The following is a 20,689-nucleotide window of genomic DNA, read 5'->3' as shown; positions in this document are numbered from 1 at the left end:
AGTCGTGAATTAGCTAAGACAGATTGGCAAATGACACTTAAAGGATTGACGGTGGATATGCAATGGCAAGCATTTAAAGATTGCATGGATGAACTACAACAATTGTTCATCCCAGTTTGGCAAAAGAATAAATCAAGGAAGGTGGTGCACCCGTGGCTGACAAGAGAAATTAGGGATAGTATCAATTCCAAAGAAGAAGCCTACAAATTAGCCAGAAAAAGTGGCTCACCTGAGGACTGGGAGAAATTCAGAGTTCAGCAGAGGAGGACAAAGGGCTTAATTAGGAAGGGGAAAAAAGATTATGAGAGAAAACTGGCAGGGAACATAAAAACTGACTGTAAAAGCTTTTATAGATATGTAAAAAGGAAAAGACTGGTAAAGACAAATGTAGGTCCCCTACAGACAGAAACAGGTGCAATTGACTATGGGGAGCAAGGACATGGCAGACCAATTGAATAATTACTTTGGTTCTGTCTTCACTAAGGAGGACATAAATAATCTTCCAGAAATAGTAGGGGACAGAGGGTCCAGTGAGATGGAGGAACTGAGCGAAATACATGTTAGTAGGGAAGTGGTGTTAGGTAAATTTAAGGGATTAAAGGCAGATAAATCCCCAGGGCCAGATGGTCTGCATCCCAGAGTGCTTAAGGAAGTAGCCCAAGAAATAGTGGATGCATTAAGCGATAATTTTTCAAAACTCGTTAGATTCTGGACTAGTTCCTGAGGATTGGAGGGTAGCTAATGTAACCCCACTTTTTAAAAAAGGAGGGAGAGAGAAACCGGGGAATTATAGACTGGTTAGCCTAACGTCGGTGGTGGGGAAACTGCTGGAGTCAGTTATCAAAGATGTGATAACAGCACATTTGGAAAGCGGTGAAATCATCGGACAAAGTCAGCATGGATTTGTGAAAGGAAAATCATGTCTGACGAATCTCATAGAATTTTTTGAGGATGTAACTAGTAGAGTGGATAGGGGAGAACCAGTGGATGTGGTATATTTGGATTTTCAAAAGGCTTTTGACAAGGTCCCACACAGGAGATTAGTGTGCAAACTTAAAGCACACGGTATTGGGGGTAAGGTATTGATGTGGATAGAGAATTGGTTAGCAGACAGGAAGCAAAGAGTGGGAATAAACGGGACCTTTTCAGAATGGCAGGCAGTGACTAGTGGGGTACCGCAAGGCTCAGTGCTGGGACCCCAGTTGTTTACAATATATATTAATGACTTGGATGAGGGAATTAAATGCAGCATCTCCAAGTTTGCGGATGACACGAAGCTGGGCAGCAGTGTTAGCTGTGAGGAGGATGCTAAGAGGATGCAGGGTGACTTGGATAGGTTGGGTGAGTGGGCAAATTCATGGCAGATGCAATTTAATGTGGATAAATGTGAAGTTATCCACTTTGGTGGCAAAAATAGGAAAACAGATTATTATCTGAATGGTGGCCGATTAGGAAAAGGGGAGGTGCAACGAGACCTGGGTGTCATTATACACCAGTCATTGAAAGTGGGCATGCAGGTACAGCAGGCGGTGAAAAAGGCGAATGGTATGCTGGCATTTATCGCGAGAGGATTCGAGTACAGGAGCAGGGAGGTCCTACTGCAGTTGTACAACGCCTTGGTGAGACCACACCTGGAGTATTGTGTGCAGTTTTGGTCCCCTAACCTGAGGAAAGACATCCTTGCCATATGGGGAGTACAAAGAAGGTTCACCAGATTGATTCCTGGGATGGCAGGACTTTCATATTAAGTAAGATTGGATGAACTAGGCTTGTACTCGTTGGAATTTAAAAGATTGAGGGGGGATCTGATTGAAACGTATAAAATCCTAAAGGGATTGGACAGGCTAGATGCAGGAAGATAGTTCCCGATGTTGGGGAAGTCCAGAACGAGGGGTCGCAGTTTGAGGATAAAGGGGAAACCTTTTAGGACTGAGATTAGGAAAAACTTCTTCACACAGAGAGTGGTGAATCTGTGGAATTCTCTGCCACAGGAAACAGTTGAGGCCGGTTCATTGGCTATATTTAAGAGGGAGTTAGATATGGCCCTTGTGGCTACGGGGATCAGGGGGTATGGAGGGAAGGCTGGTGCAGGGTTCTGAGTTGGATGATCAGCCATGATCATAATAAATGGCGGTGCAGGCTCGAAGGGCCGAATGGCCTACTCCTGCACCTATTTTCTATGTTTCTATGTTAAGAGACTATAAATGACACCAAACATCTGTTGGTGTTCCCTTACAAACTTGAAAGAGAACTTTATCAATTTTGTACTAAACACGGTTGCTTCCTTTGTACTTTTCTCAGTCCATGAAATTCAAATTTGGGGTAAATAACGCATCCAAGCAAGTTCCAATGAAAAAAACTCAATGCCAACAATTACAGTCACAACACCTGGCCGAAGTCACAGTTCCTAATATTTCATCAAAATTGGTCTATTTGAAGGAAAAGACCAGCGTGTTGAGCTATCCCCAATTGCTTTATGACCTGCACAGGCAAATGTTTCCTCTCAAGGGGAACATACAAGAAGTCTTTGTTTTGAAGAAATTTTAAGGAAAAGGGTGATTTAACATAAATGCTGAAACAACCCACACACCTTTCTCCCACATTACTTAAGCTTGGTTTCCTACTGAAACCAAAACAAAATTATTTTAACCCTTCCATACCTGAAGTCTGATGAGGGCACTTCATTAAGACTTCTGGAGCTCTGAATCCTGGAGTACCTGCTCTTGGTGCCACTTGCTGACGTCTAACAAAAATAAAGTTAGGTTTATTTGATAACATGCAAGTAACCCAAACATGAGAAAGCCTGCAGGTGGTGGAAATCCAAAGCAACACACACAAAACGATGGAGGAACTCAGCAGACAGGCAGCATCCATCGAAATGAATAAACAGTCAACATTTTAGGCTGAGACCCTTCTTCAGGACTGGAAAGGTGAAGATGCCAGAAATCCCCCTTCCTTTCCAGTCCTGAAGAGAGGTCAACTGTTCATTCATTTCCATGTATGCTGCCTGACTTGCTGAGTTCCTCCCTTGTTTTGTGTGTTGCATTGTAAATAACCTCTCAAGAATCAAGCAACGATTAAGTTAATTTTTCCCCCACTATAACATATCAATTAAGTTGGCTGTTGTAAAACTCAGATTATAAGCCTCAACATGTTTTAATGATTCAATTTAAGATGAGGGAATGTATACAGTATCCAACCTGAAATTCTTACTCATTGCAGACATCGATGAAACAGAAAAAAAAAGAATCAATGATAGGAAACATTAGAACCCCAAAGTGTCCCCTCCTCCCCCTCACAAGCTCAAGCAACAGCAAAAACAACAACTCCCACCACCCAGCATATTTCACATTTCTGACAAATGCACTTGGATTGTCTTAGTACAATAAAGTTTTGGATTAGTAGATTTTCCATTTCACTTCTTTGTGATTTTAATTATGCCCCAGACTTTAGTTCAATTTTTCAGTATTCATTTCACTGGGAAGGGTAGCATTTATTACCCCATCTCCAAATGCACTTGAGCAGGTATAGCTGAGCTGCCTCCTTGAAACAATGCGGTCCTGAAGAATGTTGTCTCACAAAGCAGTCGGGTTGGAAGTTCCATGATTTAGCCCATCAGAATTGCTTGCAATTTGGATGGTAACTTCCAGTGGCACTGCTCCAATTCACTCTCTTACCGTGTAAATTTGGGAACAGAGGTTATGAATGTAGAACATGTGTACAAAATGTGGAGTGTTTTGGAAAAGGTAAACACCTTTGTCACTTGTGGCAATGCTGAAGGGAATTAATAAATACAGGTGCACGTTCCTTTATCCGAAATTCTGAAATCCAAAACACTCCGAAAACCAAAGCTTTTTTCGCCACAGCTGACGTCATTCAGGTGTGATGTGGCAGCCACTAGCAGAGGCCGCCATTCGTCAGTTGTGGCTCAGTGCTCGTACTGGTTACACGTACATTTGCTGTTCGCTGATATTTTGTGTTCACTGTTGACTTTGTGTTTAATTTCACTGTGAAAATGTCAAAAAGAGCTGCAGATACCCCTATGGGTAACAATGAGAAAAAGAGAAGGAAGCATCTATCATTATCAATAACGCAGAAAGTGGAGTTATTGCAGAAGCTTGATCGTGGTGTGTCTGTGCAGCGTCTTACTGAATAGTGTCAGAACTACCACTGTGTATGATTTAAATAAACAGAAAGACAAGTTACTGAAGTTTTATGGTGACAGTGACGTTCTACATTTATTCCAATAAGTCACTTACCATGTGTTTGATTCGGTTTGTTTAAAGCTGTATATTTTTATGTTTTATTGAATGTTTCTGTTGGAAATAAAATTTTTTCTTGTCACTATTCCCTAAACAATAGAGTATAACAACTAGTTACATAGCATTTACATTGTATTAGGTATTAAAAGTAATCTTGAGATGATTGAAAGTATACGGGAGGATGTGCGTACGTTTGGTGCTCCGCTGGGTCCTAAAGTCCACCCGACTGAGACAAGTTAAATAAGGGACTTGAGCACACGTGTTTTTTTGGTATCGGGGGCAGGGGTCTGAAATCCTAAAAATTCTGAATTCCGAAATGTAACTGGCCCCAAGGATTTCAGATAAGGGATTGTGCACCTGTACTAGAGATTCGGCAAATGCTGGAAATCCACAATAACTGTGGTATTCAACCACACTCCTGAGTTTGGTTTTGCAGATAATGGAACATTTCTGGGATGTCAGGAGTGAGCCATCTTAATGACCTCCTCTTAAATTTTTCATTCTGACACAACGGGCAAAGCCAGCATTTACTGACCATCCCTAATCCCCTTGAGAAGCTGGTGAACAGTCATTTTGTACCACTGTGGTCCTCGTGGTGAAGTTACTCTCACAATGCTGCTGGTTAGTTAGTTCCAGCACTTACACCCAGTGACAATGAAGGATCATTGATACAGGTCCAAGTCAGGATGCTGTGCCACTTGGGAGGAGAACCTACAGATGGTGGCGCTTCCATATGCCTGATGATCTCACGAGATTGCCGGTCTTGGAGGTGTCTTTGGTATAATCTAGGTGAATAACTACAATGCATTTTGTAAATCGTACAAACTTACTAGCCACTGTTTAGGAAATCAATGCTAAGGGAGGTTGTTGGAGTGTCTAATTTGCCTTGGACAATGTTGAGATTCTACAGAGTTGATGGCACTCCACTCATTCTATCGCACTCCTGACCTGTCTTGTGGATGGTGGGAAAGCTTGAGGTTTCAGATGGTGAGTCACTCACTATATGATACCCAGCCTCTGACTCATTCTTAGATCTACTTTACTATGTGGCTGGTACAGTTGATGTCTGATCAATCATGACCCCAGGAATGTTAGTGGTAAGAATCTAGTTCTACTATGCCTTTGAATAGACTTCTGTTTATTGGAGAAGTCAAAATACATTTCTTATCAAAGTATGTACAGTATACTGTATACAATTAGATTCATCTTCTTCCAAGCAGCATCAGAACAAAGAAATACAATCAAATCCACAGAAAACACTACACCATAAAGACCACCAAACATCTGATGTATGAACAAAGAACAAATCATGCACGCAGTAAGTAAACAAATAATGCACAGAACATGACCAGCAGAAAGTGAGTCCACAGCCATGGAACCAGTTCAGAGCTGAGGTGAGCAAAGCCTTACGTAGGAGTGAGTCAGTTTGCCTTAACAACCTTGGCCTCAATGCCTTAATCTTTCTAATCTGGCTTGGCACTTAAAATCAGTTAAACATCAGTCAGTGTTTTTGTTCTTGGCCTGGGCCCTGCCACTTTAATCTGACCCAGAGTCCACTCCAGCAATGGCCGGTGCAGTCATACTTGTATTCCCGAGAATCCAGTTCACCAAATCCTTCAGGATACTGCAAAACACCAGGTCATACACATGGTTCAAAAGCACAACTCCCAAAGGGAAATTACAGGCTGTGGGATTGTAGTGATCATAGTCCAGAAAAAGTATATTTAATAGAATAGTTATTAGTTTTATTAGCTGACTGCAAAATATTGTGTCTCACCAGCCAAAGTGAGAGAAAACAGAACTGTAATTAGAAAATAAAAGATTAAAGGTGAATTTGAGCAAATATGTGGTGACATGTATGTACACTGATAATAAATTTTATTTTGAACTTTGAGATGGAAGCAAAGATTTGTTTAAAGTAGTTTTATGGTTACAGGAATGACATGCGAAAATAGGATAAAGGGTAGATAGCTGAAAATACAGCTGTGTTGTGACTTTCAAAGAAGAGAGTACTGGGTGGACCGAACAAGGTGTGGTTTAATACTTAAAGAAGGGGTTCCCATCCTGGGGTCCACGGATCCCTTGCTTAATGGTATTGGCCCATGGCATATAAAAGGCTGAGAACTGCTGGATTAAAGCCAAAATGATGATGTGAATGTCTGGGGCAGGCAAGTGGTAAATGGTACAACGAATGAGGGATAAGGACAGGTTAGATTACACTCAACACAGCCCACACCTTGTGCTCAACTACATTCTAAATAGCTGCATGAAGTTTTTCCTCTCTTGGCAGTTGTAATGGAGCCCCAGGCCTCACAGCCCAAACTACCCTCTCAGACCTTAAGAGGTGGATCCTGAGACCTTGCCCTAATGACTCTCCATTAATGTAATTATGAGCTTGAGCCTACAGTGAGAATGAATATTACTCCAACTCTTTCTTTCCCAAGTTTCTAAATGCTCCTATTAATCAAAGACATCCAAATGCCTCATATCATCTGAAAATAGTGGGGATTTACTTTATTAAGTTTAAACACATTTAGACATTTATCTGATATAACTAAAGAAGATTAAGCACTTGCTGATCAGTGACTGTATAATTGTCAAGCATATCCAATGGCTCTGCTTAGTACGTCTACATTCTGCTCTTGGATTCAGCGCAGATTTCAGCTGCAGAGGAAGGGAGATGAACTGCGGAGAGCAGACATGCTTTTGATTTCTGCAATGACATGTGGCAAGTCAGGAACATGCTGACCCACCAAGTGGACCTTGCTGGTGGTTCTCTGCTGAATTGCCAGAATTAGATAAGTTTGTTTTGGCCATAACCTTAAGGTCAACAGCTTCACATCTAAATAAGTTAAACTTTGAGCAGACTGCCACCTAGTGCAGTGAATGCAGTTAGTTCATGCAGGACTAGATACAATGCGAGAGGAAGATGGAAACAAAAAAACCAGAGTTTCCTCTATTCTAAACAGATTGGGTAATAGAATACTGAATGTGGATCAGGAAGCTAAACATCCAAGATTGTTCTCAAACTCAGAACTAAAGCCTTCAACGATAGTAAGCAAAATGAGTTGAAGGAATATCTAACTTTTCCATTGTGGGCTCAAGTACATGAGGGCTACTGTCCTTAATCTGTACTAACCTGCAAGTCAAAGATACTAGTTCATAAAGAAGTGTCAAGTGCAAGGGAGGTTGACATCGTTAGATATTAATAGAGACCGTAAGCTTAATTTTGAGTTTAGTCCATGTTATAACATAACAGTTTATGTTTCAAATATTAAGTAAATTTCTGGTAAGTATGGTTTACAATCTTACTGCACTATTACACAACACAAATATGTGGGAGGAACTCAGCAGGTCAGTCAGCATCAATGGAAATGAATAAGGAGCTGACGTTTCAGGCTGAAACCCTTCATTAGGATCAGAAGGAAGGGGGAAGAAGCCCTTCTTCCAGTACTGATGAAAGGTCTCGGCATCAAATGTTGAATGTTTATTCCTCTCTATTCATGCTGCCTGACCTACTGAGTTCCTCCAACATTTTGTGTGTTGCTTTAGATTTCCAGCATCTGCAGAATCTCGTGTGCACAATTATACAATTGCCTCAAATATTTAAATAAGACTGACTTTTTAAATTATAAGGTTCTGGTATTTTGACAAAACAATTCATTTTGCTATTTTATGTTTCTTAACAAAGAACTAATTCTTAAGTAGTACATTTTACTTTACCTTGAAAGACAAACACTGCAAATCTTGTCTGTGGTATAACAATCACAGGTCAGGTTTGCTGGACAAATGCTGGGCTTCCGGATTGAACAACTTGAAGCACCTTTTGGTGATCCCACTTTGCGTTTGGCCACTAATATTTTCCTGGAGGTTATATCTGCAGTCTTTGTAGATCTTGCTGGCTGTAAAACAAAAATTGAGTCCAAGAAAGGAGAAACTCATAAGCAAATTCAGTAAGTATCTAAACCAGCAGTCACCAAATGGCTGCCCAATCTGTTCACGTGTTTGCAATCTAGTTTTCCTGAGTACTTTGAAAGTCACAAGCAAGTTATGAAGATGCAATACTAAAATCCCAAAATATCAGTAAGTATATATCACTCAGTAAACAGCAGTTCTTAAAGGCAATTTATTTTTTTGCTTCTCAAAAATTTACTGAATCCCATAGATTCATATTATGAGAACAATAGTATTATTAATCATCGCAGAGTCAATAATCAGTTGAATGAACTAATTCACATCCTATTTTAAATAATGGTTCATACAAATTAGTTTGCACAGAAACTAAGGTGTAGTTTCACTTCAGTTCAACCTGCACAAACTTCCATTTGCAACCTCAGAGAAAACTCTTCTGCATGTTGCTCTGAGGACATTTAACAGATTTGTTTTGTTCTCTTCAAATATTACCTGACACATAAGAATAGCATTCATATTAATATCAGAATCACTAAATTTAAAGTATATTTAATTAACTAAATTTATTGGGCATTCTCAATTCAAAGCCTTTGGTGATACCAGTTGAGTAAACCTTATTCAAAATGCTTGGGGCTGGAAGTGTTTGGGATTTTGGACTTTGGAATATACTTTGAGATATTTTGGGTTAGCCAACATTTCCAACTTGGAATTTATGCGCTACCAGAAAGCAGTATTTGTCTTATACTTGTTCATCACGCACATGTAGTTAACAGTAAAAATTATTACCCACCATTAATATAATGTAAACATAATGAGTGCAGGATAAGAAAAGCAGCACAGCAGCATTGGGAGATTACCTGAATAAGCTGTTAAACAACAAACAACGGCAGGCTTTCAGTCTTCACCTAAGATATCGTGTTTTGACAACAAGGTTACAGTACACTGTATTTGTATTTTACTTTTTTTAGGCTTATGTAAGGTACAAAAACAATCAGCATTGTAGACTTGTTCTGGTGTTAGATTTTTATCAGCGACGATCTTGGCAAACTAATGAATTTCTCTGCTGCTTCATAATCGGTAAATGTTTTATCTTTAAAATCTTTACAAAAATTTAAAGCCATGCCTATTCTTCAATTTCTGCAACCAGAATATTCTGAATATTCATAATTACCTTCAATTTTCAGTTCATAGTGACAGATCTTTGCTTGGTTCATGTTTTGACGCGTAAACATTATTACACTCTCCAGTTGGCAGGTCAGCAGTGGTGGCCAAGTCACTGCCCATCTGCTCCTGACTTCCAGCTCAATTCCTCTTGCCTGCTCCATATGCAGGAAGAGGCTCTTTCTGCTTCCTCCCCCATCTTGCGAGCTGCTTGGTTTTTGCTCTTTTCATCAAGCATCAAGGCCCAGCGCAGACAGCAACCTCCATGCCAAACTTTCTGGGAATCTTCTACAGCCAATCTGCAGTGGAATAGCCATGGCTGCCATCCTTTATCCCTGCACTCCTGGACGAAGGACTGGTTCTGCGAAGCATTCCTCTTGTAAGCCTCCTTGCATCCTTCCTCCCATAGTACTGTGAGCTCCACCGAGATGGTTTTCTTGTCTTCAGTGGACCACAGTACGATGTCTGGTCAAGGCGTTGCTTGTACCACTTCCAGGAACTGTAGCTTCCTCCTCACATTGACCCTCATCTCCCATAATCAGGCAGTTTTCAGCAGATTGGATTTAGGCCTCTTTAATACTGTATGACTGGCGTGACCCTCTCCTTGATGAAAATGACTGCCCTGTTTGCCTCTCTGCCAACTGGTCTCTTTTTACACCTCTCCTGTTCCAGTAGGTCAGCAAGGGACAGCAGGACCTTGTCATGGCGCCACCCATACCTTCATTGCGTTAAAGCTGTTTTGCATCCTGACAGTACACATCCCAGTGAACCTCACTGACCACAAAGCTTGCAGCTCTCTCTCCCCCATGTGTGCAACTGTGATGGTGTAGGGAAAGGATCATATATGAATCGCAGGAGGAAAGACATGTGAAACAGCTCCAGACTCCAAAGCTCTGGCCAAGTGATCTTGTGCTTGGGAAGATCCCATTTCGTCAAGGCACCCTGTGACCCCCAACTCCACTGCCTTCGATAACCGCTTTTCGCCGTCACGGTTCTGTGCCTCTGCCTGGACCATGTCATGCCTACCCCTTGCACTTGCACTCCCCCATTGTTGGAAGTGTGCAGAGCCGAGGCCTTGCCGTCCCAGGCATGGGCTGCCAATGATCTTTCTCAATTTAAGGGGGCTCACTACCTGGTCTATGGCTGAGTTGAATCCTCCCAGGTAGCTGGTAATCCTGTCTCACGTTACTGGCAGGATATGGTAGTGGTCCAGGATGAGGATATGTGGAATTGGCCCGCTAGTGTTGGCTAGGTTTAACCAGACGACTGTGAGGTTGCCTTTCTTCTGCCCGGACTCGCGGATCAATGGCTGATTCCAGGTGTGTTCAAGGCACCCAGAAAAACCCACAATGGCATCTTTCAGGATGGATGTGCTGATATTATGGTGCTCCCTTAAGTAAGAGGTCAGCCTTTTCACAAGCACCGAGAAGAATATCTTGCACTCCACGCTAAGGAGGGAGATTGTCCTAAACTCAGTGATTGCAGAGGAACTTTCTTCCTTGGGAACAAAGCACACTTCAGCCATTTTCCAGCTTGGTGGGATACAGCTTTTGGTTCAAATCTTCCTCATCATCTTCCACAACCTCTGGAGGAGCTTTGGGAATTTCTTATACACCTTGTAGGGTATACCACTTGGCCTTGGGGCAGCAGATGACTTTACTCTCTTTATGATATCCTGAACCCCCGCCATGTGGGCTCTGCCAAGTTCAGCTCAGTCGCTGGGATTCTTGGTTGGGGGACAAAGCACGGCAGCGTCTCTACTCAGTCGTCTGCGAAGATTCTGTATGTCATCTAAAACTTTGACAACCTTCAATAGATGTGCAATACTGACTGGTTGCAACAAGACCTGGAAAAACCTATAAAAAGTAGTGGGTACAGCCCAGTCCATCACAGGCAAAGGCCTCCCCACCATTGAGCACATGTATCCAGAGCGCCGTCGCAGAAAAGCAGCATCTATTAAGGACCCTCACCACCTAGGCCATGCTCGCTTCTCACTGCTGCCGTCACGATGGTGTACAGGAGCCTCAGGACCCACACCACCAGGCTCAGGAACAGTTATTATCCCTCAAATATCAGGCTCTTGAAACAGAGAATATAACTTCACTCACCCAACACCGACCTATACCCATAACCTATGGACTCACTTCATCTCATGTTCTCGATACTTATTGCTAATTTATTTATTATAATTATTATTTTGGTTTTATTTTTCTTTTTGTATTTGCACAGATTGTCTTTTGAACATTTGTTCGTCGTCTTCTGCATGGTTTCTGATTTTATTGTGTTTCTTTATATTTAAGCTGAATGCCCTCAGGAAAATAAATCTCAGGGTTGCATACAGTGACATACAGTACAGGTACTTTGATAATAAATTTATTTTGAACTTTGAATCGTCTCAGGAGTGTTACCAACAAAGTTTCAGACAGATCATGCAGGGAGATATTAGAATAGAGCAGCCTATGTTTGGGCAGAAAGGTAATTTTTAAGAATGTTTGAAAGGGTGAGACGTGCTAAGGAAAGAATTTCTGAGTTTAGGGATAAGGTAAGGAATGTATGAAAGATGCAGGAGGCTATAGAGATGAAATGGAAACTGCATAAACAATGTATATTGGTTTTATAACTGACAAATTACAAAACTAGAAAAAAAAGTATTAGTCAGCAAGCAGAGGATGGTGAGAGTTAGCAGTGGAACTTCTAGATGACTTCAAGCATGCAGATAGTGGAATACAGGTGGTTACAAGTATACATGAGGATATCACAGATGAGCAAAAACAGCTGTAGAATTTACACTGCCAAACACAACCCCTGTGGTCTTAGTGAAGGTGTAGGAAGTGTTTGAAAGCTCAGTTCATTGCATACATCAAAAATCAACTACAGATAGTGCCAGGAAAATGGATGACTTTCAGATGAAAGACCATCAACTTGAAACATAGTGTTTCCTTCTCATTACCTGCTAAGTTTTTAAAGCAGCTTCCTATTTCTTTAAATTTAAAATTAATAAAATCAAAAGCCAGGAGCAAGAGTCTATGGCAGTAATTAAAGACAATGGTTCTAATCTTCCCAACATTAGCATAGAAGGGAATAATTTCAATAGTTTGAAGTCAAATGAGCAGTATGAGATACTAGATGAACTGAGTCAATGATTGTGGAGCAGAACTGAGGGGAACAAGAGAGAGTAAATCAGAAACACAAGGATTTCTACACAGATGCTGGCTATCCAGAGCAACACATAAAAAGAGGACAAAATGATAATCTTGGATAACTCAAGAAAAAGCTTTACTGATCATTCTCTGGCTATGACTGGAAATAGATAAAACTGGAAGCAGTTACACCCCTAAAGTTGCTCTTTTATGAACAATAAAGGAGAAGAGTTGAAATCTATCTGGTTGATTGCCAAAGACTGCGATGGGCTACAATCCAAGAAGGGATTGTTTATCAGCTTCATAATTATTTGTAACTTACTAGGAGCATCCATGGCAACAACAGAAACCTAATTGGAGGAATTCCAACATTTTGGTTGTGGGGAAGACAGATTTGTGAGGTTTGATTTGCTGAGGAAAGGCGGGTTTAAGATGTGGCAGCTGTTTCCAAGTGCAGGGGGTTAAATTATTCTATTTTTTGAAATGAAAAGTGATGATTGTGGATAGCAGAAGGGATTGATGGCCACTGACAAAAGAGAACCATTAATAATTTCAGTTTACATGGGAACCAAGCCGGAAGAGATGGTTAACAACAACGCTACAAAGCAACACACACAAACTGTTGGAGGAACTCAGCTAGCTGGTCAAGCAGCATCTATGGAAAAGAGAAAACAGTCAAAGTTTTAGGCAGAGATCCTTCTTCAGGACAGAGAGGGAAAGGGGGGAAATGCCTGAATTAAACGGTGGGGAGAGGGGAAAGAGGCTGGCTGGAAGATGAAGCCAGGTGGGTGGGAAAAGTCAAGGGTTGGAGAAGAAAGAAACTTATAAAGAGAGGAGAGTGGAAGAAAGGAAAGCAGGCAGGGACCCAGGGGAAAATAACAGACAGGTGATAAGAAGTAAAAGGTCAAGTGTGGGAAATGGGGGGGGGGGAGAACAGAGAATATTGGACCAGAAGGAGAAATCAATATATCATCAGGTTGGAGGGTACCTAGACAGAATATAAGGTGCTGCTCCTCCAACCTGAGGGTGGCCTTATCTCGGCGCAAGTGGCAGCCATGGATCAACACATTGGAATGAGAATGGGAATCGGAATTAAAATGTTTGCCCACCAGGAAGTCCTGCTTATGATGGATAGTGCAGAGGTGCTCGACAAAGCCATTCTAGAACTCCACAGGAATAAAGTTGTTTGCACAGGAAGGTGATTTTCTGGGCACCTCAGAAAGTTTATGAGTGACAGTGACCAGGGATGTGAGAGAGAGATTAGCGAACCAAGCCTAATTGGAATCAGGTTTCATTATGGAGATTTTTCTGTTCACCCTGCTTCAATACTATAACAAAATTAAGGAAAGTAAGGGAGGTTGCAGAGGCAATCAAGCAGATGGTCCCAGTTTTAACAAACAAATGCACAAGCGCTCAAAACTTATTGGAAGTCGGAGCAGAGAGGACAGTGGACAAGAATTTTAAGGAAATAAATCATCCTTTGAGTCCAGTATGATTGTGAAAAATAAACAAGAGAAAAATCTGCTGACGCTGGAAATCAAATTAATACACAGAAAATGCAGGAGGAACTCAGCAGGGCAGGTAGCCCGAAACGTCAGCTGTTTACTCTTTTCCCGAGAAGCTGCTTGGCCTGCTGAGTTCCTCCAGCATTTTGTGTGATCCTGAAAAACCAAGCAACTCTGGTCAATAGCATATAACATGGTTGTGCAGATTTGCAGTCTGTTGCAAATATTCAAGCATGTCACGCAGTCTCTAGGGATTTAAAACCGAGATAAACTGAACAATAATCATGGTGAGGGAGATGACTTTGAAGTGCAATTATTGAAGTGCAATTAGGGAATCAATAGTTGAGATAAGGTGTGAATATGCAGATCAGCAACAGTGGAAGTCATGTGATTGAAGGCTTTTTAGCTACAAGGTGGCAAATCAGAGATGCAAATGATTAACTGGGTTTATATTCCAGGGATCTATAAAGAAAGTACTAGGATTCAAAAGGAGAGGCAAATGGAAGGAGAGCAAAACAAACAAGTGACCATGATGAATTTTGCTTTGTTTAAGTGACAAAACAGAAGAAACATCATCCAGTAACAGCTTAAAAGTTTAGCTATTATGACAGTCACATGAAAACTTAACTGTACAGCCAATAGTACTAGAATTAATTCAAGAGCTCTCAATACCAAATAGAGGATTGCTGTTGTGTCAAATTACTAAATTGTAGTAATTTAAAGGTAATCAGTTGGTACTCAAGTCAGTAAGTATAGTATCCAGTTTGGACTACTATTAATTTAATATTAACTGTCCAAAATAAAAATCCAGCTGTTGGATTACATACAGCACATAAATCACTCAGGTCATAGAAGCATGGTGTTAGCTAATAGAACTGATGTTAATCTCCAAAATGCATACAATGTAAAAATCAGTTGATTCAAGGTGTTTTTAATTTCTTGCTGTAGTTTCCTTACCTTTATATTTACTCCCTCACTAATTCCAGAACTACGAACATTCATATTTCTTTCCCCAAATACAGATCGTGGAACTGAAGACTCCCCCTACAATAAAAAAAACTTAAATCTGTTTTTGCGCTTCAGGTGGTGTGACACATGTAAAATAACATATATATATACAGCCCAAACAAAGCCCTAAATGTAATTTTTGACTTAATGTTTTAAAACATGCAACCCTAAACAGTGACAGATAATGAAAGAAACTGAGCCATATAATGTTGGGGAAACAGAATCCCATGCATATGGTAAAGGTTGCAGCCACTTGGCACACAGCAATAGCTTTAGCCAAGAGTTCTGTACTTCATCCCATCTTCCTTGCTTCCCCAACCCCCTTCCCCGCTCCCCCACCAGCATTTTGGGAATTATATAAGCAATTCCTTGTGAATGCTGCCATGGAATCTGCTGTCAAGGAATGAATATCAGTGGGCAAAAAATATTCCGATCTCCCCTCAGCTTCTTCTTCCTATTCTCTATGCTCTGGTTATCAATCATCCTTCTAGCAAATTCAGTTTCTCCTTTCTCCAGCAGAGCTTCAATTTTGCAGCAATTTTATATAATTGCATCTTGTTACTGTAAATCCAATAAGCCTAAGTAACAATTCCAAACAAACATACGGTCCAGGGCTTGATAGATCAGTAATCAAACAAATTCAATCCAGCTGAAATTTGTGCAATGGTACAAGCCTCGAAGTTTGGGATGAACATTTCAATAAACCACATTTGGCCTTGCTAATTGCCTCAGCAATTACCCAGTGCAAAAGCTGTTTTTACTTCAACATTCCTGACAATCATTATCAAACTGATATGATAACAAAAATAATGAAATACTGTTATACCATTAATCACAACTACGAGTATAATCAACCAAATAATTTTAATTAGTTACTTGGCTAGCAGCAGGAATTGGATGGAGTATATAAATGACAATATGCACACAAAAATAATCAGTGTGCTGTCAGATGACTAGAAACTCTATTCAGGGCAAAGGAAGCAAAAAAAAACACAAAATGCTGGAGCAATTCAGCAAGTCAGGCAGCATCTGTATAGGGAAATGGGGCAGCTGATATTTCAGCTTGAGACCCTTCATCTGCACAGTCAATGCAATGACAAGGACAATGTGCCAAACAAATGAAAGGGAAAATGGAATGCACAATGTATGCAACTGGAAAAAAGGGGTAGATCTGTAACTAGTAAGAGACTGCAGTGCCTGGTCAGACAACAGCTTGAAACAGGTCCAGTTTCTGCCAATCAGTTGCAAGGTTTGGAAGCAATAAAAAGACACAAAGCTACTATCAATGAGGAAATACTTGAGAGATCTGGACTACAGTATATATTTTTGGTTTAAAAACAATACAAGATGGGCATAATACAGTAACTAGAACACAGAAAGGAAAATACAGAAAATGAAAACAGTGGCAGTATGGACTCAAAACTGCAAATGCAGGATCAATGTTGGGTAAATTTTCTCATAGAACATTCGAAATAAAATTGAATACAATTGACACAGGATTGCAAGAGCAAAATCTTGGTAATTACATTGTTGGGTGATCCAAGTTTCATCTTGGACATTCAAGCTACAAAACTGCAAAAACCCCATATTATCTCTGAAGGATCGAGCTTTCTAAACATCCAATAGCCCATCAGGGGGAAACCTATCACGAAGATAAGCCCCGATATGCCAAAAAAGTAGATATTAAGATTGAGGGAACACATTGCATAAGAGGAAGAGTGCATATAAGTTTAGATTTAACCAATTAATATTGGAATGGACATGGCATCATTACTAGAAGACAATGAAGACTTATTCTGAAATTATAGATGAAGTAAATTCTGACAAAGATTATGCAACAGGTCTATTGAAGACACAATTTCACTAGTTCTCCACTTGGCCTTGGACCACCTGGACAAAAGCAATACCTATATCAAACAGCTATGTATTAATTATAGCTCGGCATTCATTATAGCTCAGTCCTAATCAATAAGCTTCAAAACCTGGACCGCTGAACCCTCCTCTGCAGCTGGATTCACCCATCAGGAGACAACAGTGTGGACTGGAAATAACATCTCGCCGACAATCAACATAGGCTAACCTCAAGGATGCATGCTTAGCTCACCGTCCTACCCTCTCTACATTCAGGACCACGGTCTAGGCGCAGCTCAAACACCACTGTTGGCAGAACCTCAGATAGTGATGAGGCAGTGTATAGGAGTGAAACTGGTTGAGTGGTGTCACAACAACAACTTTACACTCAGCATCACCAAGACTAAGAAATTCAAGGGATAGAAGTCTGAAGAACACACACTGATCAGCATTAATCATCTGCGGAGTCAGCATGACATCAAAAAACCTTGACAAACTTTTTCAGATGTGTAGTGGAAAATGTATTGACTGACTACATCACAGCGTGTTATGGAAACACCAATGCCTTTGATCAGAAAACTTGAGTAGTGGATTTGGCTCAGTGTATCACGGGTAAAGCCCTCCCTACCATTGAGCATTTCTACATAATATGCTGTTGAAAGGTAAGCAGTATCCATCATCAAGATATCCCCACCACCCCTGCTATTCTCTTTTCTTGCTGCTGCCATCAGGTAGGAGGCACAAGAGTCTCAGGATTCGCACCACCGGGTTCAAAAACAGTTACGATCCCACAAACATCAGGCTCTTGAACAAAACGGGACAACTACACTCTTGCCCATCCACTGAGATGTTCCTACACTCAATGATCTAACTTTAACGACTCTTGTTATTCATTTTTTCATTACTTATTGCTACTTACTTATATTTGCATTTGCAGAGTTTGTTGTCTTCTGCACTCTATTTGATCTTTCATTGATCCTATTATAGCTACTATACTACAGATTTGCTGAGTAAGTTCGCAATAAAATGAATTTTAGGGTTGTATATGGTGACATACATGTACTCTGACAATAAAATTTACTTTTAACTTTGAGGGATCAGCAGTGGAAAAGGTGAGCAATTTCAAGTTCCTGGGCATCAACATCTCAGGGAATCTATTCTGGGTCCAACACGTTGATACAATCACAAGGAAGACATGACAGTGACTATACTTCATGAATTTGAAGAGATTTGGTGCGTCACCGAACACTTTAGCAAATTTCTACAGATGCACTGCGGAGAGCATTCTGACTCATTGTATCATCACCTGATGTGGAGCTTCTAATGCAGAATATCAAAAGAGGCTGCAGACTCAACCAGCTTCATCATGGGCACAAGTCTCTCCACCACCATCAGATTTCTAAATGGTCCATTAACATCAACTCGCTATTCCTCTTTGCGATGTTTATTAATTTTATTTTTTATTGTAACATCATACATTTTCTAACAACTTGCACTATACTGCTGCTACAAAACAACTTTCAAGACGTATGCCTGTGATAACAACCTGATTCTGAAAGACATTTCCTGGATAATGGGATGTGTATTTTGATAACCAATCTTGTACACCACCACACTTTTAGAGGAAGCAGCCAATCACAAGAATGAAGTACACAATTAATTCTATGAAATTATAAGCACATTTTAGCCATTTACCATTAAACAAAAACAACTGAGCAATTGTTGGTGCAAACACAAAACCAACAAGAATTATTATTGTTATTATATAGTCAGAATAATACAGCTTGAAAGCAGGCCCTTTGGCCTAACTCATCCATGCTGCCCCTGAGCTGGTCCCATTTGCCTGCATTTAGCCTAAAACCCTCTCACCCTCCTATCCATATTCTCTATGTTTCTACTAAAATCGGTTATGAAAATAAAGACAGAACCTTTCCAGGTTTAGCTTGCGTGGGGGGCCAGGGCCTTTTAATAGGTTGTTTTTCAGCACTGTGTTGAACCAAGAGTTTACTCGACGTTTCACAATAGGGAAGCTTATTTCCAGAGCTGGTAGTTGATTTACTCCTTATGGAACTTCTCTGTTGGTCTTCCGTCTTTACTACCTTTAGAAGCTCAATTTTAGTGTCAGATGTCCCCTGGGCCAAACCGAAGTCCACTAAAGCATATCTGCAATTTCATATGAGACAAGCAATTAGTAAAAAGATAAAATAATTTGACATAAAGGTTAACTCTTCTCTCAGTCAAAAGCCGCACATTACCAGTTTGTTGAGTGACCAGGAAATTAATTGATGGGCATTCAAAAGTCTATGCTACTTACCCACCCAGACAAAATAATCCACAGTCTGCTCCACTGGCATTACATAAACCACGACACATTAACCAAAAGGACACAAACATTTTCATTGTGGTAAAACCACAAGGAATGGAGTCAAATCTCATGATTATATAATCATGGAAAATATACAACATAAAGGAGGCCCAACTGGCCAATTGCAACTCTACTAGCCCAAAAAGATCTACTCAACCCAATCTGATTTACCAGCACACACAAAATGCTGATGGAACTCAGCAGGTCTGGCAGCATCTATGGAAATGAATAAGCAGTTAGCATTTTGCACCGAGAACCGTCTTCAGGACTCAGGGTTCCAGCCTGAAACGTTGACTGTTTATTATAAACACAAAATACTCTGCAGGTGCTGGGGTCAGCCCCTTGGTACGAACATAGAATTCTCCAACTTCCGGTAATTCCCTCCCCCTCCCTTCCCCTATCCCTATTTCACTCTGCCCCCTCCCCCAGCTGCCTACCACCTCCCTCATGGTTCTGCCTCCTCCTACTACCCATTGTGTTTTCCCCTATTCCTTCTTCACCTTTCCTGCCTAGCACCTCCCTGCTTCCCCTCCCCCATCCCTTTATCTTTCCCCTTACTGGTTTTTCACCTGGAACCTACCAGCCTTCTCCTTCCCGCCCTCCCCCCACCTTCTTTATAGGGCCTCTGCCCCTTCCCTCTTCAGTCCTGATGAAGGGTTCCAGCCTGAAAGGTCGACTGATCGTTTCCACGGATGCTGCCCGACCTGCTGAGTTCCTCCTGCGTGTCAACTGTTCATTCATTTCCATAGATGCTACCTGACCTGGTGAGATCCACCAGCATTTTGTGTGTGTTGCTTTGGATTTCCAGCATCTGCAGAATTTCTCATGCTTATGACTTTCCCTGCACGATGCCCACCGCCTTTCAAGTCACGGCTCTTCAACCAGTGTCTAAATGTAAAGAATGTCTTCCTTTATTACCATAGCTTTCAGCCCCCTACACGCCCAGTTCAAAATATTTTCCTCACCTCTCTTCCTACCTTTTTGCTAATTACTTTCAATCTAGGCCCTTCCATTTTTGACCTCTCTGCTAAAGGAATTATGATATTCCTTCTCCAACATGGCCCCTGAAAATTTTATACGTATTTCACTCCGTCATCTCCCTTGTTTCAAATAAAACAATTCTAGCCAATGCGCACTTTCCTTGCAGTGCAACTTTCCAGTAAGGAGATTTCCAAAAATCACCTCTGTACTCTTTCCTGGGAATTTATATCTTTTCTGTAAAACTGTGACCAGAATCATATGTCGTAATCAAGATGTGGGGTTATCCTGAAAAATAGGGATAATGCCTTTGGGGAAGCTTTACCTCATGCTTCTGTGGATTAAATGTCATTTGTCTTTCTTCTGCACAACCGAACACATCACCCATCTCTTTCAGCAGTTTAAACCTTTCCTACTCATTGTAAGGCAGACAACCAATTTTTGTAATTTCTTTACAAAGTGAAAGAAAGCAAAAGGCCAACACTGGGACTCTGGAACCCCAGTCAC

At 40.9% G+C, this 20,689-nt stretch overlaps 1 protein-coding gene across 1 annotated transcript in view; it reads right to left on the bottom strand.

Annotated features, from left to right (window-relative positions):
- The window catches only part of cdc7 (cell division cycle 7 homolog (S. cerevisiae)), a 103,518-nt gene that overhangs the window by 21,689 nt on the left and 61,140 nt on the right, over nt 1–20,689 (bottom strand). Inside the window, exons 7-10 of the mRNA XM_072273416.1 lie at nt 18,768–19,002; nt 14,938–15,024; nt 7,986–8,164; nt 2,661–2,743 (exon numbers count right to left, since the gene is read on the bottom strand). Coding sequence (XP_072129517.1) covers nt 2,661–2,743; nt 7,986–8,164; nt 14,938–15,024; nt 18,768–19,002 — 584 coding nt within the window. The remainder of the gene's footprint in view (nt 1–2,660; nt 2,744–7,985; nt 8,165–14,937; nt 15,025–18,767; nt 19,003–20,689) is intronic.

The sequence above is a fragment of the Mobula birostris genome, chromosome 12 (assembly GCF_030028105.1).
Source record: "Mobula birostris isolate sMobBir1 chromosome 12, sMobBir1.hap1, whole genome shotgun sequence".
In the NCBI taxonomy this organism is placed as follows: Eukaryota; Metazoa; Chordata; class Chondrichthyes; order Myliobatiformes; family Myliobatidae; genus Mobula; species Mobula birostris.
Note: the sequence above shows the minus strand (reverse complement) of the source record. Positions and strands in the feature narration are given on the sequence as shown.